Below are 18,235 nucleotides of genomic sequence, written 5' to 3' on the forward strand. Positions count from 1 at the left end.
CACAGCCACACACACACACAATGACCCACTGGGCACACGCGTCCGATTAGCATACATTACATGCTCCACTAATAAATCTGCAGCTATTGGGTGAGTTGTAACGCTACCCATTTCCTCTTTTTGCCACCATCAGAAACCTGATAGACTTGAAAGTGAGTATCTTAATTGATTAAGCTATAGAAAGATGACAGATAATCGCCAAATGTTGTCAATGTCCTTAAAGGATTAACAGAACATCTCACTGTCCCTTCATAATTACTTGGACGAGTGAAACATAAGACAGACAACCGCTTTTGGGGAAGGCAGCCCGCACAGATTTAGCAACATCTCAAAATATACCGGTGGGGGTTAGCTGTCATGCGGGCGCAAAAGCTGCTGAGAAAACATTTCCATCCACGATGTTTGCTTATCACATCATCCCGTAACAGAGAAGTCTAAGAGACCGATTTTGAACACAAAAACTTTTAACCAGGATCTTAGGCCTAGCGCTACTCATACACACCTGCTTCGAACACCTCGAACGCCTGTTCCTTTCGTTCCATTTCAAATTTCGCATTCACCTGGGACATTGTCAGCTGACACATGTTGCCTCATTGTTTACAACCGAAGTCTATTGTTAGATATAAATAAACCAATTCGTGTCAATTACAGCTGTCATTCTCAACCAATCCATATCACAGGGATGACTGCACGAACAGCATGATCAATTCTAGTGTTCAGGGTCGGGTAGGTTACGTTTGAATATTTCACTCGTGGCGAGGCATCATTCTAATTAGCCGACTATTACCTTCACAACATTTTCAGGACTACCCAGTTAGGAGTTACAAAATTATGTTTAGGTGGTTTAAAAATATCAATATTCCGCCAAACCTTAGAGACTTCAAAACAACAACTGGGTAAGACTGCAGCTAAGTTAACGTAACTTCAAGAATGTAGCTCAACAGGAACTTCGCGAAAAGGCTGCAGAGCTCGTGACATTCATGAGAGAATAAATTAATAGCATTACCTAGTTCAAGAAGAAATGCCAGGGAGCGTCAAACAAGTCAATCCATTGAATAGAAATTGTTTTGTTCTTTCTTGGTTACTCGTGGATATCCCACGATATTTAAAGAGACAGCCATTTTGTTCGAGGGGGTGGTCGAAATTAATTTCGACTACACCCGTCTCCGCCTACTGTAACGGAGTAGGTGCGGCAAAGGCACGTGCACTGTAACTTACCTGCAGTTGAAACCAATGGGTTCCCATTTAGCAATTAACTTGATATGTCATAAGACAATTAGTAGGCTGTTTTCGACTTGGTAACTTCAGAGGGGAGAAATTGCATAGCATAGGCCCATACATTGTGTTTGCATTAATGCAATGCCACTGCAAACCTCAAACACAGCATCAGTTAGCCTAGCCTACTCAAGATGTATGTTACCCCCTCCTAAGTGATGAAAACACAAATCAATAATGGTCAATGTGAAAAAATGAGTATTTTAATCAGCTGGTTTAACTGCCAAGAAACACATCAACAAACACTGTCCAGAATACAAATGACACGTTTAGACAAAAGGTACAAATGTCCCTACACAGCCACACAAATGTTACAAATAAAGCATTTTTACCATAAAGTATAAAATAGTTAATGAATCACAGTGTTGACAAAAGTGACAATTATCTGAGAACACACCATCACCACAATACATTTTGTAGCAAAAGTAAAATGACTGGTAAAACGGTCACTCAAATAAAAAAAATCCCTCTCCCCAAAAAGAAAGAAAACATGAATTCAGGGAAGCCAAATCTGGGCTCCTATTGTGAAGTTATTCTGGTCCAGGTGGTCTGTTTGTGAAGAGGCTCCTGGTGGCTGCTGAAATAATCTAGCACTTGGGTTTTCTTTGACTTTCTAATCTGCATGATTTAACCACTGAAACTGCCAACCACACAAAACTTCTCAAACCACCCCTGATGCAGTGTAGCCTACATACACAAGGATCTCTTCAATGTGATGTGGTCATGATAATCCTTTCCCTTGAGGCTTCTGATAATCTGACAGGATTTTATTGGCAACTCTTTGGGTGTTTGAATCATGTTCAGCCATGTGCAGTGCTAACCTGCGAAGGTAAGATTCAGCTTATGGTAAGAAACATAAGCCTCAGACCATCATTCAATATGCTAACCAAAATAAGTATTCCAAGATATTCCAAGAGTTTTGATAGATTCTTTCCATCTTTTCAACATGTGACTGGCGCCTAGAAATAAGGCCCAGTGTAGTCACTGAGGTGTTGGTGTGGTTTGGCCTGATCTGTCCAAGTCTGGAAAGACCACTGACTAGTGGAAGGGAGGTGAGGAGAAGGGAAAGAGTGACAAAACTGTGCGAGTGCTTTTAAAGCACCCTGACAAATGAAACCCCAGTGTACTTATTCACCAACAGTATCTGAATCAGTGGTCCTGTGACATAGAGCCGATAGATTAATACAGATTAACAACATGGCAGACAGTAGAGTTTGATATTGGGGTAGTACGAAATAACAGTGATACAAATTTTCGGTTCAGACAAATAAACACATCATTGGGTGGGATGGGGTGGTTCCCCAATTCAAATAAATCAGCATTAATATCTTATGTATTTAATCATATATTTCCTTAGGGTTGACAGCTGAGGGTTGTTTTTTTTCCACACATGATATATGTTTCTAAACACGGGTTGACACCACTGTCACACAAACATACAGACACCCACACACATACACACACACACACACACACACACACACACGTAAGGACAATGCCTCCATCCCTACAAAGAACTGAGACCGAGGAACAGACTGCCATGGTCTAGAGGCCAAATTAGCAAAGGCCCAAAAAGTGTGTCTATATCCTAATCTCTCTCTTCATTGGACACCATGTCAGGACAGTCAGTGTTGTACTTGACAGTATGGGGCGATCATAGTGGCCGGCGATACAGCTAATGACCTCACATATGACTGGGCCAGTTGTTCCCCTTCCTCAGTCCACTTCCCTTTGGGCTTCAGTTGTGTTCTCTTGCATTGCTCTGGCAGTTAGTCTGTTTAGCACTGTTTTTTATTCATAGCAAAAAGTGCACAAAAAGAATAAAGTAACAGAAAACAAGAAACTGGTGGGGGAGAGAGAACTCTCCATTTTCCTCATTTCTTCTCAATTTTCACTCATAACATCTAAAAATAATTCTATTGTATTTTTATTTATTCCACCAAATAAATCGGACTCTCTCCAAAAGTACATTAATAGAAATTTCTCCACCTAGTCTAGCCCACAAAAAGACTTTCAGATTTTCCATCTTTGTTTTCTGTATCGACATACAACATGTGTGCGCTTCCCATGATTTGGCACTTTGGACATTTCTATCAGTTTTGCATTGATCTGCTGGTTGGTGTGGTCAGTGCACTCTTTGCCTTTCTGAGTCACATACAGTATAAAGTCTTTCCCTTCCTTTGGACCTTTGGACCTACATTGCAGTATGTGGTTTGACCACCCCTGGTAATAACAGAATTGTGTGTTAGACACATCTGAGAGGTGCTAAAAAGGGGGGAAAAACGAACATTTTTTTTTTTTAAAATAAGAAATTTCTGAGTGAGCATAGTTTGACTCCCAATTATATTCAATTCATGGTTAGGGTCTGGCCATATCAACAACAAGAGTTAGTAATGTAAGTACTTTGCGGTGCTTATTTCTTAACCAACAAAGAGCAATAGGTGCTTCCACACCTGAGCAGCAGGACCAACTCAAGGCATCCTCATATCAAGAAAGCTCAGAGAGGTTATCTGAACCAGTGGAGTCAGGAATGTGCCTGGAGGTGGCACATGGATACAGTAATGTAAAGCAGCCTGACGTCACTCACATTATTACATACCTGGTGCCGATATGGCAGGTACCAATGGTTCTATGAGGTTCAGTGTGGCCGTGCGTCACTGTGATTTCAAAAAGATTTTAAAAAATACAGATATGGAGAGACAGAGCAAGGCCTTGGACGCTTTAGGGGAGTCTCTCAATTATGGGGCCAAAACCATGATGGAAAAAGCCTTTGGGTTTCCAGACAGTTGGGCAGTATGACAAAACCCTACGTTTCCAAACCATTCATATACTCTAATAACAATATTAGGTGTATCTAAATACAAACGAGAATAGTTTTTTCTCCCTAACATACATTGTACAAATTTACAAACCTTAAAGATCACTGCAGAGCAAATATAAATGTGAGTCGTGCGAGACATTCAAACAGAATGGGGCTTAAAATGTGGTGTACTAACCCAGTGAAGTGGGACTGTGTGAACACTGGAACTGTGAAAACCCTGAGGAAACCAAACATGACTGATGTGGTTCACGCTAAACCCCTTAAATCAAAAGCCCTTTAAAAACAGAAAAAGAAAAAAAAAAAAAAAACGCTTTCAGACTGAAGAATGAAGAAGATACTCCCTTTCTAGCACCCGTCACCCATAATCATCATCAAAATCGACACAATCATCACTCTTGTACAAAGTAAATGCACATACCCTTTCGCCTGCAAAGAAAGAAAGCAGCAGATATGGCTGGATGTGAAAAACAGAAGAAGAAAAAAACACCGGAAATAAAAAAAACGTTGAGATAATCTGATAATCTAAGGCCTGTTTGAAATTGGCATTGAAGAAATTTAAAAAAAAGAAGAAAAACATTTCTTTTGTTACAGACCCGTGTAGGCCTCTCAACGTCTAAAACAGAGGTTGCATTGTTCGTGTGACAATGACTAAAACCCTCTATGTGCACCGACTTGCCCTACCAGTCAATTCTTCTGGGAGAGGCTGGAACAGACACCTGCTTCTAAAGCCATCTCAAGCTTGCCACCGAGAGTACATAGAGGGTTTAAGGCAACTTCAGAACCACATACACTTTCCTCTCTCTTTTCCCTGCCCTGGAAATGGTCTCCCTGTCCCGAGATTAGTGTGATCACTTATTACTTTATATATATATATATATATATATATATATATATATATATATATATATTTTTTTTTTTTTTTTTTGTTGTTTTTTTTTGTTTTTTCACACCAGATTGGCGTGCTCTCGTTTGACATTGCCGCCACCGCAAGCTTCTCGCTCTGGTCGGTTGCACAGATTAGTCGTTTAGGAGCCTAAAGCATGATCGCAGTGGCCGCTCGCTGCTACTTGAGGGTCAGCTGTTCTGCTGACTGGTTTCTGACATGTGTATTCATCTGGTGGAGTCTTGCTTGCTTGGTCGGTCGGTAGGTTGGTTTTGCTCGTCTGGTCCATTCAGGTTGAGGGCGAGCACTCTCAACACTCTCGGTAGTGTTCATAAGAGGTTCTCCCCAAACCTGTGTTGCTGTATGCTTGAGTGTGCCTGCATGTGCATATGTGTGTGAGTGCATATGTATGTGTGTGTGTGCATGCGAGTGCGTGCATGTGTATCAGTGTGTGTGTGTGTGTGTGTTTGAGAAGGAGCAGGGGAATGGAGATAGCCTCTCCCCACTCATGTGGTTTTCTGCTTCTGGTTGCAGTTGCTGTCCGTGTTTGGGAGGCTGTTGCAGCTGTTGCAGCTGTTGCTCATGGCGCCGTCCTGGTGCAGGCTGTTCTGCTGCTCTTTCTGCCGCTGGTGCCTGGGCTTCACCGGCAGAGCCAGCACCACCAGCAGACACGTCAGGTGCATGCAGCAGTACCACGACCTGATGGGGCACAACACACCAGACATGAGCTCACAGTACTCAGCATGCAACGTGTACAAGATTAACAGAGTTGGTCTTCAGCACATCCCCTTAATCCATTAAAGGACATCGCAGATCAATGCACATGTGGTCGAGCCACATGCGAGTCTGACCGAGGGAAACTAACTATTTGGTCATAGACAGTGTATAGTAAGTCATTCCCTTTAACTTGCCATTTAACAGAATACATGTCATACTGTACGTCAAGACACATACTTTTGCGTGTAATTGTAGCACATAACCATTTATGGATTTGACATTGACGTTCTAAAATCCTTAAATGGGAACCTTTCTACCGCACACTTTATGTGGATTCTCTACAGACACACTTAAAAGCGGGGTGTTAATGGGGGTCTGTCTCATCAAGGAGCGAGAGAGACCACTGCCCCTCTCAGTACTTCTGGACGGAGCCCTGCTGTCAGAGCCCATTTTCTCCGGCGCTCTCACCAATCACAAACCCGCGGCCTAATGCGGTCCCCTGTCCTCCCCCTCGTCCAGTCTTTAACGAGAGTGCTTTACATTCTCCTCCGCTGATTTAATAACAGCCCCGTGAGGAGATACCACCGCAGATTTGTTTTACCTCGCTTGGCGCAGCCTCCGGCGCTAGCCAGCGTCCGCCAATTGTTTAATGGTCCAGCCTGAGAATAAGCCCTTATCTCTGACGGAGCGTTAAAACTGTCTCGTTAACGAGAGGAACGCTTAATGCTCCCTCTCCTTCACGCGCTCAGCCCTTCCTTCAGTGATGCACAGAACACAACGGGCGCAGCGGAGCGCTTCACTCAGTGATATTACAAAGGGCCTGTAGGGAGGCTCTCTACAAACTTTTCAGGGCTGTGACCTCAGTGAGCCAATGTACATGATATGGTGGGATGCTTTCCTTCAAAATCAACATTTCTCTGTTGTGTGTGTGTGTGTGTGTGTGTGTGTGTGTGTGTGTGTGTGTGAAGACAGAGGTCATTTCCTAAATTGTTGTGTTTTTGGATAGACACCCCACTATATAAACATTATATCAGTTGATTTCAACCCATGCATATGGCAACCCTCCTCATGACACTAACCATGACCATCACAAAAGTGTTTAGCAACATCCTCACTCTGCCATTTCACAATGATTGTGGAACTACATTATAAATGCCTTGGCAAGGTCAAGAGGTCATGTGCGTGCTCACCTGTAGAACTTGAGCGAGGGCCCCACCGCTAGCAGCACGAAGGGCACCACGGTGTAGCAGATGGCGATCTGCGTGCCCGCCCACGTGATGATGTCGTAGACGAGCCTGTTAGTGGCCGTGCTCTGGAAGAGCGGCCTCACGTTGTGCCTCACCTGCACACAGGTAAGAGGACGGTCGTTAGGAACATGCCTACCCAATCATAACATTTCTATCATCAGATAGTTACCCAACATGTTGGAACTTATTACATGTGTAAACATGTATATGACGTACACCAACCTGCACATTTCCCCACAAGCTGTCCTTGTCAATCTACAAATGTACCCCACTGTGCTGTTTCGCCAGACTTCCAGCTAAATTTGACCTAACAACAACCACCGCAATATATTACATTTATTTAGTGCTTCTTGGCACCCACCAAACATCCTCATGTCAGCAGACAAGATAAAGGAGGGTGACAAGATCTTGGCAGTGACATGTTAGGCGAATTTCAGTACATAAGCCCCACTTACAACTGGAAACATACAACTAGTCTTACTAACCATTGAATATTTATTTCCTGATACTGTAGCAATTCTGTGAATGCATCCAAAACGATAGTAAAAGTCGGTTATGTTTACAGGCCCACATTTCCTTTCAATGTCCCCATTTCTCAACTGTCCACTATGTTATTGTCTGCATTTTACACAGCAGAAAAATAAGGCCCTTTTTCCAGACTCCTGACACTAATGAGGATGGAGAGGGAGTTGGAGGGCTAACAAGGGGCAAGAGGAAGCTCAAAGTAGCGATGAAATCAGAGAGGACCACACTGAGCCCTTTAATGCGAAATACAGAACCCTTTTTTTCGAGAGGTAGGCCTATCCGAGAGCAAGAGAGCGATGGCATCACCGAATGACCCAGTTTTCGGAACAGAGAGAAGCAGAGTGAGTGAGCGAGTGGGTTTTAAAGTTACTAACAGCGATCATTACAGGATGACTTCGCTTCGATCATCTCCACAGAGTGGAAACGGATCGGGGAGATGACAATCGACCTCAGACTTTTCTGCTGATGCCACAATAATGGGAAAATTCAACTTTTTTTCAAAAGTTTTAGAAAGCTTCTCAGCCTGCATTAATCTCCATCTTCTTACACCGCTGCTGCCCTTTCGTCTCGTTTCGTTCAGAGAGCCCCTTTAAAGAGCACTTTAAATCAAGAAGCTTTGAGGAACCTCATAACCTCATGTTCCAATAAAGACTGAAGATTCAGAATAGAATAAAGAATAAAGATTCTCATGAAGAGTTAAGACATGGACAAAATCGACAAGCTACAGACTCCACCCGTCATTCCATTCATGTGTTCCTTACTACAATGATTTTTTTTTTTATCATGCATCATGCTTAAAGCCCCTCCCTCTGCTCCTCCTCACTGCCTATCTCTGTCTCCCCTCAAAAGGCCCAGTCATTTTACTGTCTGGTTTTAATCATCCTCTGCTGTTACCTGTCTGCCTCCCCTCATTAAATCAGCAGTCCATCAGCTCTCATTACCCCCTCTGTCAAGTGAGGGACTGGGCCTCTGGCCTACCGCTAACTAATGGCTACAACGGAGCTTTTACAAGCATGCCTTTCCCAGGCGTGTCTCAGACTGATAGTGTTTTATACACGGCTGTAAAATGCTGTATTACACATAAACACATCTGTTTTTTTGGATCATAAAGAGTTATGGATACATCTACAATTCTTTAGTGTTAGAGAAACTGATACACAGAGAAACTGTAAATGTCAAACATTTTTGATGCATTTAGAATCAAGGGTTTTGTCACACTATAGATTCAATGCTATGGATTCAAGTTTGTTGAGCTTTGATCCATGTTCCTATAAAGGTCAGACCTGTTGTGTCCAGTTGAAGCTGTGCTAGTGTGTGTGCACATGTATACGCTGAATACTCACTGCCCGTGCTGCCATGGTCATGGCGATGCCAGTGAGGAAGGTGAGGTAGTAGCCGGGGTAGACGCCGTGCCACACAGCGGACAGCAGGAACGTGGCCGCCGTGGGGTTCATGGGACAGCGTTCGTAGCACACCCTGAAGAGACGACCACACACACACACACACACACACACACACACACACACACACACACACACACACACACACACACACACGAGTTAGTACTGCTGTGCAGGGCGCTTCAAGCTGATTACATTATGTACCAACTGAGATGTTCCCACAATTGCTCAAAGGAGATAATGTAAAAAACTGTCACCTCTTAAGCCAGAGGGCTGTCTGAATGTTCCAGTTGTCCAAGAACATCTTAAAACTGGTGGCGAACTGAAGTTTCAAAAATGGGAGGGGGGGGGGGGGGTAAGTTAGAAAAAAAACTCAGTGTGATGCTTCAACACATAAATCATGTGCCCAGAATTTATTCCAAAGTTTGGTAGCATTCATCTCAAAACACTTAATGTAACATTTCATTGTCAGTATTTCTTTCACACCTCTATGTCCATTATTCTCAGGTTTGATATTAAGTCCCATCTTGGCGTGCCGTCTTTGTTGTAGCCATTGAAGCCAAATCCGGCAGCATTGTTGATGGCGTCAGCTGTTAAATGGAAATACAATAGACCAATTAACTTAAAAGCTAATTACAGTAGCATGTCGATTCTTTTCAGGGCAGTCACTGAGCACAATGGAAAATTGTCTAATTGAGACTGTAGTTACTTCAGCTAGCCAGTAGAGGGCAGTACAATATCAGGCAAAGGGAGAAGCACAACAACTTTGTCAATGTGCATTGCAATGTGCATTGACAGTGACTGTGCATAGCTTTTTTTTTTTAACAACACAAGATTGGTGGCTATGTCAACAGAACTAAAGGCAGTCATAAATCTCTGTGTATTTTTCCAATACATGCAAAGTGGATAAATAAAGGCAGCACAGGTCAAACCGTTAGAGTGCTCATCGGGGCACCTACCCAGTGTCCAGACAAAGTAGTACTTTGGCCGTGTGGCCAGCATGGACAGGTAGAGGTAGATGACCTGGACGTAGAAGGGCGAGGTGGCAATGAACGAGTCATCGATGACATGCTCCACCGGGCACACCCTGAGCACTGCCAGGTAGACCCCTAGCGAGACGCCACACGTGCCTAGCTTTCTGATGACATCGTTCTGTGAAAAGAGCAGGTGAAATGACCCACATGATCAATGCAGTTCCCACAGCAAGGCCTTTTCATCAACTCATATCAATTCACCTGGAACTAACCTGCGTAAAACAAGTGAAGCATTCATTCATTCATTCATTAAAAAAACATGCTTAAAAGTCGTTGCGCAAGTTCTATACAGGTCACAGCAGATTCCACTGTGATCTTTATCAGTGAAACGGTGCTTAGTCATTGCTTCTTTTTTTCCCACTGATCTGGGCAGTCTTTGCTGAGCATTGCTCATCCTAACCATGGTGTCAGGAAGCACAGGTCTGCCTCGATCTATACTAGTCTACTAGTGCTTCTCCAGGCCCTCTGGTGCAGGCCTCCTCTGGCTGGCTCCCTTCATCTCTCCTGGAGAACGGTACCCAGGGGAGTCGCGCTAAACTCAGCTCAGCCCAGGCATGATTAAGAACTCCTCACGTGAACACGCCAAAAAAAAGACATGAAAGTTCAGAAAGCACAAAAAGGAAAACTGTCATCTCAGCATACCCACCTTCCCACACACACACACACACACACACACACACACACACACGAGGCCTCATACTCTGCAAATAGCATGTAAGTACAGTGCAATTAATTTGAAGCCAACTCAGCCATCAGTGGCTTAATTGGAAAGCAATTAAAAGCTAACTGTATGGTTGGAGTATGGTTGGAGGTGGTGTGTGTGTGTGTGTGTGGAAAGGAGGGGTGTTTAATCATAGCTGACTTAATGGTCAATGAGGTCTGGCAAGGGCACAGAACAGCACAACTATTCCTCTGCATAAAAAAAGGTGTTACAGAATGAAGATATAAAATGATGGTGGTAATCAATCAAGGGGTGGTTTTAATAACGTCCTCTCTCCACGGGACACAGGCGGAGGGCAGCGAGGTTGGCGCCGAAACAATAGAACCTGAAGATAAGACCTGGGAGCGGCACTGGACCAGGAGAGCCACAGCGGGATGAGAAAAATGGAAAAAAGCGCTGACCACGTATTCACACGTTTGTGTTCAAAACAATTAAAGAAGGCCTCCTCACGCCTGGAATAAAGCAACCCCCTCTTCTCACCAGGACGCAAGTGACCTTTCGTCCTCTCTGTTGTTGTTTGCAAACGGCCTCCTCTATTCTCTCACAAAGCTAAGGTATGCATAATCATTCTCCTGACCCGGAGTTAAGTAAATATGCTGGTGGGGCGAAGCAAGTTCTTCAAAATATGCACACTCGAGGACTAAAGGAAATCTGAGACCTTGAGAGATATTGAAATGTAGAAGCTGTGAGATCCATAACTGTTCAGCTAATTCAATTATCTCAGCAGACCAGTTGCATGTAATTCAATACAGAGCACAGACAAAACCTAGACTCTGTTGCATTTGCTTGAAAGTTCTTGAATCTAGTGACCTGGTCATTACCTCATGTTTTCTCTACTATTCAGACCCATTTCTAAAAGGGCACACTTCTATAGTTTACTCAACAAGTTCTGACAAGATCCCTTAACAGTTAGCTAGACTATAAGTAAATCCTAGGTGACTGGTAATGCCGGTTTCCCAATGAATAGCACCTGCTCAACCCACCTTGACTTTACTCCCTTTTTAAAATTTTAGGGAATTAGGGAAAACTGGTGCCTGGTACTTGGTTCTATTATAGCAGTGTTTCTCAAACTTTTTCAGACCAAGGACCACTTAACCAGTAAAAAAAATATCACGGACCACCTAGCTAAGACACACAATAGGCCTACTCACTGAACCATCTTGCTAATTGTCTTTGCACCTTACTTATTGTGTCAGAGGATTCATATGATTTAAATTGGCATAGCTTACATAGGCAGTGTTGCAGAACTGTTTGGATTTACATACAAGTTGGTTCAATATTGCAAACAACTCATCTATATTATGTTTTACCACGTCTGCCCGCGGACCACTTGGGATAGCTTGCGGACCACCAGTGGTCCCCAGACCACACTTTGAGAAACACTGTATTATAGTGACCGATTCAGACAGAGGTACTGGTGGTGCTTGCCTTGGGCGATGGCTCAGTCTGCTTGTACTTCCCATTCTCCTTGCCATTGGACTCCAGGTGTTTGGGCTGGTAGGCCGTGCCCTCCACGAACGCCACATAGTCATTGTAGGAGCAGGTGGGGCCTGCCAGGATGCTCATGAAGTTACAGTTGTAACTCAAGTACTCCAGTAAGCTTGGCATTTTCCTGCCATACAAAAGGTCAGACACATGCAGCTCATATAAATAACAGTATAAAACATTACATATGAGCATTATAACTTATAAGTATAATACCATATAAATCAGGTCATATAAATAACAGTGTAAAACATTACATATGGGTATTATAACTTATAAGTATAATACCATATAAATCAGGTCATATAAATAACAGAGTGTAAAACATTACATATGGGTGAATATGAATGCATAAGAAAGCACAAAACCACAAAGCAAACTCTCAATCCAAAATAAAACCTACTGATGCCTCTTTCGGACATTACAGGGTGAGCACAAGCACAACTGCCATGTTCCATTCTATTTCATTAGTACCACACGGTGCATTTAAAAGTGAAAACAGAAACAGACAGGAAAGAGCTCCTTCAAGTTCTTGTTCACCTAAAAAAAAACAAAAAAACAATGTGTATGCGAGAGGTTCAAACCAAGAGATTTAATAACCAAACAACCTTTTTCCAGTTGGGAATTATTTTAAAACAAAATGAACAATGTGACAGTTGCATGCTACCAGATTACCTCTAAAATTGAATTGAAGTCAGTGGGCTTCATCACTGTGAGCTGATTAAAAGTTGTTGTTGTTGTTAGAGCTCTAGACTGCAATAAGGTTTGAAGATTCATGCACCATGCATTAGTCGCATGAATGTAAAGAATGTGAAGGAATGGAAAGGTAAGCTTTATGGATGGTGAAGTGTTCAGCCAAGATCATTATCCCTTTGAAAGGTAATTGCTCATCTCTCACTACCAGAGAGTGGGTGGCTCTGAAATTTTGCTCAGCCAACTCACTGTGACTTGAGCAGTGTTTTCCTGTTCAACCAAAAAATGTGCCAGAGAAATAATGCAGGTGTTACTATGGAAATAATAACAAGAGGAGATGATTGCTTAAAAAAAAAAAAAAAAAAAAAACGACAATCCATAACAGACTAAATCAAACAGACACAAATGCTGCACAACAGAAACATTGGACTCAATCCAATGAAGATGTCATGTGATGGTGAGTTCATCTGAGACTTGACATAACACAAAGAGTGTTATAAGCGTTTTAATTAGCCAGAACAGAGCTTGTGATCTTGTCTCACTTTTCCCCCCAGTCTGACACTTCCCTGCGAGGACACCATGCGGTGCAGTGAGAACGTGTGGTTGCCAGGCAACAGCTGTGAATCCCCCTGTACGCAACTCTGAACTGGTCTGCAGCATTTCCAGGCTACTGGGTAATAAATGCTGTAATTGTGATCAATATGAGCAGCGGAACAAGAAAAGAGAGCAAAGGGACACAAAATGATGATCTAGTTGCGCTTCTCGTTCCAATTTCCCCTGCTGAACTCATCACCTAAAGGCATGCAAGCGTGACCGCCCGGCCTAATGCGTTGATTAAGCCAAATGTATTAGTTTGATTAAAAGTGCGTCTATAATTCAGCATTTTTTCCACCCAAAAATGACTGACTGTTGCATACAAATTCGTAGGATGGAAGAAGTTGATTACTTTTAAATACATGTCAAGTCACTGAAAGGGGACAAGGCAAATATTGGCCATGCCTCTGAAGGGTGGTATTTCAGTAGGTGAACTTTTTCAACCTGAAAAGAGCACTAACATACCTGTGGCACATACCTTACAGCAAGAATCTTCTGACTGGGAGTCAGTTGCTCCTCCTTACACGCCAAGCCTGGTAGGTGGGAGAGAGAAAAACAGAGAGAGAGAGAGAGAGAGAGAGAGAGAGAGAGAGAGAGAGAGAGAGAGAGAGAGAGAGAGAGAGAGAGAGAGAGAGAGAGAGAGAGAGAGAGAGAGAGAGAGAGAAGGGGGCAAATTAGGAAGGAGGGATTGGAAAATAGAGAGATCAGTCACATAACTGAAAGGTGTACATCACAGATAACTGTGAAAACCCACTCCACCCAAACTATGACGTTATTGCTCATCAGAAGTTTGACACAGCATCCTGGGCATCCAGTGTGTGTGTGTGTGTGTGCGTGTGCATGAGAGCGAAAGAGAGAGAGAGAGAGACAGAGGAGGGGAGAGAGTACCCAGGGTGATCCAAGGCCACAGCGACTGGGCACCTCCTCTCCTCCTCTCTGGCAGCATCCTCCACTCTGGGCTTCCTTCCAGTCTCTCTCTCTCTCTCTCTCTCTCTCTCTCATCCTGTCTCTCTCTCTCTCTCTCTCTCTCATCCTGTCTCTCTCCCACTGTCTCCCTCTCTCCCCTGTCTCTCTCCCTCTCCCCCCCTGCCCATCTCTCCCTCTCTGTCACGCTGTTTCTGTCTCTCTCTCTCTCTCTCTCCCAGTCTCTCCTACTGGCAAGGCCACATGAGCATCTGTAACATCTTTCAGAGTAACGTCACTCTCACCCGGCGTGTCCACCCAGACGAGTAGATGAGGGTGGAGAGCGGCCTACAGCCTCTAGTCTGCACCACATGACCAGTCCTATGACCACTCTTGACGACCCCCATTACAGCAGCACGAATGACGCTCGTCCAGTAACTGGGCCCACGGTGGCTCTGTGTGGGGTGAGTTTATGGGCGTTTTCATGTGGAACCAATATGTTCCAGTGCGGGGGTTGAAGGTGGGGTGCCGTAGTCGTTCAGCACGCTGGCAGTGCTGAGATTGCTATGGATTGTTCCATCTTCTCACTCCATCATAAAGAAAGGGGAGGGAGGAGAGTGTGTAACCATCCCATCCCAGAGAAGCTGTATGTGGGGCACCTGGGGCTCTGAGGCGCACACACACACACACACACACACACACACACACACACAACTCTGTACCCTTACTCACACAACTCTGTACCCTTACTCACACTGCAACAGTGGGGACCAATGGGAGCTTATCCACTGAGAAAAAGAAAACTAACATCGGATGCCATGAGCTCCAATGCTCTTTTCTCTCTCATTTCTACAAAACAAAGATAAAAGGAGATCTTATAGCTGTGTAACACGCAACAGCAGGACAAATCTGTTTTGCCTAAATACAGCTGAGGAAAAAATAGGAAGGAAAATGCATTCCTTTCTTACTGGACAGTTAAGCTTGAGCGGGAGAGAGAGAGAGAGAGAGAGAAAGAAAGAGAGACTGAATCTGAGTTTAGTGCCTGAATCTACAATGACCGCTCAAACTCTGTCTGTCAGAGCATTCACCCATCTGACGTGGGCACACGACAAGTTTGTGTGTGTGTGTGTGTGTGTGTTTCCCCATCTATCAACACTATCATGCTGATAACGAGATTAGCCACGTAATCAGCTTCCACACCACTAAATGGCTGGTGCTCAATCATGTGTGACCGACAACAGCACACACAGAGTCCAGCCTCCACCCACAGTAGCATCTCACAGCAGCATCAAACACTGCAGCAGTGCCAGACAGCAGACTCATCAATGTATTTATATCATATTCATATATCCAGCATAAAGAGGACCCCATACAAGCAATTCATTTTCAACAGTAGCCTATATCACACATTCATATTTTAAAGAACAGTACTATTATGTGAGTATTACTGTTTGTTTTAAGTCTGTAGTAGGTCTAAGACGGGAATGCTCAATGAAACCTGGCAACCGTAGAAAGAATGGTGCTGATGAGAGGACGCAAGCCACCAACCCTTTTGTCCAATTAGCTCAAAAGTGATGACAATGTACAACAGGAAGTGGAGTTAACCCGTGGGGGAACGGAGGTGAAAGTTGAAAGGTCAAAGGTAAAGCAGGGGGATGGGAGTGTGAAGTCTGATGCTCGTGTGATCTCAGAGCACCCATCCCCTGGGCTGAGCTAGCTGAGGACACAGCGGAGGGCCCCCTGTGGTTGCATAAGCTCATTAATGCACATCAGTGAGCATAACATGGCATGTTTACTCTCTGCGGGCTTGCACAGCGCTTCCAGTGGAACGCGTCAGCAAGAGGAGGATGGCTCAGAGCTATGCAGGACAGCTGTCTGGTGAGGTAAGAGATCTGAGAACTGCTACTCTGCCCTCAACCAGCATCTCATAACTGTCTTTTTTTAATAATAATAATAATAATAATAATAATAATAATAATAATAGGCCAATGGCGTGATGTTTCAAAGGAGTTCAAATTTGGAATTTCACACACAAACATTAGGAATGCTAATGCTAAAACAATTATGAGATGCTACGGTAACGCATGGCACCTACGAACAGAAACTTGCTGCCAGGCCCTTTTCTATGCCAGACAGAGAACTCCTCAACAATTTAACTACATCCTAAAACATCCCAATTTAGTCCTGTGGCTCCAGCCAAGTCTATATTTTGGCTGATTTTAAGGCTGCATTAGAATTAAAGTTCTGTAATGAGTTTCTGTGGCCTCTGACCAATGCTCCCCCTCACACTAGATCTTCACTCCGAGAAAAAATAACAATGTCTTCCCCAACCCTCACAAGATTGACCAGAGCAAGCCTCGAGCAAGCCTCGTCATAATCACTGTAAAACCAGATGTTCCCATTGCATGTGAAACAAAATGAGGAAGTGCTGACTCGACAAAAACCCCAGTGCAGACGTCAGAAAATTATAGAAAAAGCCATCTAAATATTTAAAACGGTGTGCTGAACAATCTTGCACTCTTGTGGAACACAGACATAGATAGAGAGAGACAGAGAGAGAGAGAGAGAGAGAGAGAGAGACAGATATAAACAAGGAGAGAGAGATAGAGAGACAGAGAGAGAGAGGGATAGAGAGAGAGACTTTTAAAATGTCTGTTTATACCAAAGTATGTTCCTTCTCCCTTTTGTCTTTCCAAACGGTGTGTTCTCTGTCAGCTTCTTTCCCCCTAGGATCTAATACAAACCAGCAGAGCAGACAGGTCTGATAAAGAAAACAAGTGTGCGCTTACCGTCATGGATCTCAAACGCTAGGCTGGTTATCTTCTGTGTGATGACCATCATGGGCCTACACAAGGGAAAACACAAGCCTGCCATCAAAAATCGCCATTTCATATGGATGCCTAAGCCATCTGTGCCCACATCACTGAAATTCTGACACACCAAAATCCTCAAAATGGAAATAGTTCCCATTTCATCCTGCAGGCTGCTCAATTTTGACTTCTGCATCGACCACCATGGATAAGATGGCACTAATTGAAAAGCAAGCCTCTCTTTAGCATAGAGATGAGGACAGAATCCCCCCTGAAAAGCCTTTTATCCTCCTGGGGCTCTCAGGAGCAAGGCGTAGGGTCTTTAGCATGCTGCACGGAGGGGAGGACGCAACCAAAAAGATGGCCTGGTGCTTTTCCCGTAGTTTGGGTCTCCTCTTTCTTTCATATTCAGTCCTCTACACTTCTTCTTTCTTCACATAACTTCATCTTTCCATTCATCTCCATCCCACAGGTCACCCTTTTTTATTTTTATTTTTTTTTTCACTGCAGTGGGTGGTTATATCATAGCGGTCACTTTTAGCCCTTCTGTCTCCATCGCAATGTCATGTATTATTCAGACTCCTGTTATAATCACACCACTGACATCCTGAAGCCATCAGCCATACTGAGGGCTTGGCCTCTAGGTGAATCAGTGGAAAATAACAGCATATGAGACTCTCAGACGGAGCTCCAGACCAACGTAAACAACCAAAAAACAAAAAAAAAGATGAATGCATCTTCATGTTGTGTGGGTGCAAATAGACCAATTGTGAATGTTTTCAAAGTTATAAGTTAAAGGACTGGTGGTTTTGGTGATCTGTGATGCTATTGAATCTTGATTCTAAGATATCAAACTTTAAAGGGCATTGACAGATTTCCTTCATTAAAGGTGCCATGTGTAATGTCTGCCAAAAAATCAATTCATACTCCACATTCCATAAAAGATGGGGCAGTATACCTCCAGAAAGTGAGTTGGTCTACCCTAGAGTAACAACCGGGACACGTGTATTGTAGTTTGGCTGGCGGTTATGTTGCCCGCATACCGCCTCCCATGGCCGAAACTGGTATTATGACACCTGTCGGGCTGTGGCTAGTAATTTAGCATGCTAATTCAGGTTGATATCTCT

The 18,235-nt window shown here is 43.7% G+C and overlaps 2 protein-coding genes across 2 annotated transcripts in view; both read right to left on the bottom strand.

Annotated features, from left to right (window-relative positions):
• kidins220a (kinase D-interacting substrate 220a) overlaps window positions 1-1,159 on the bottom strand; it is a 46,213-nt gene extending 45,054 nt beyond the window's left edge. Inside the window, 1 exon segment of the mRNA XM_042073175.1 lies at window positions 1,007-1,159. The gene's annotated coding sequence lies outside the window, so the exon portion shown is untranslated.
• A 3,885-nt stretch (window positions 1,160-5,044) lies between these two features.
• The window catches only part of mboat2a (membrane bound O-acyltransferase domain containing 2a), a 55,252-nt gene continuing 42,061 nt past the window's right edge, over window positions 5,045-18,235 (bottom strand). Inside the window, exons 5-13 of the mRNA XM_042073176.1 lie at window positions 17,088-17,143; window positions 13,874-13,928; window positions 12,052-12,235; window positions 9,828-10,020; window positions 9,355-9,458; window positions 9,126-9,190; window positions 8,812-8,944; window positions 6,887-7,038; window positions 5,045-5,678 (exon numbers count right to left, since the gene is read on the bottom strand). Coding sequence (XP_041929110.1) covers window positions 5,486-5,678; window positions 6,887-7,038; window positions 8,812-8,944; window positions 9,126-9,190; window positions 9,355-9,458; window positions 9,828-10,020; window positions 12,052-12,235; window positions 13,874-13,928; window positions 17,088-17,143 — 1,135 coding nt within the window. The 3' untranslated portion in view covers window positions 5,045-5,485. The remainder of the gene's footprint in view (window positions 5,679-6,886; window positions 7,039-8,811; window positions 8,945-9,125; window positions 9,191-9,354; window positions 9,459-9,827; window positions 10,021-12,051; window positions 12,236-13,873; window positions 13,929-17,087; window positions 17,144-18,235) is intronic.

The sequence above is a fragment of the Alosa sapidissima genome, chromosome 19, assembly GCF_018492685.1.
Source record: "Alosa sapidissima isolate fAloSap1 chromosome 19, fAloSap1.pri, whole genome shotgun sequence".
Lineage (NCBI taxonomy): Eukaryota > Metazoa > Chordata > Actinopteri > Clupeiformes > Clupeidae > Alosa > Alosa sapidissima.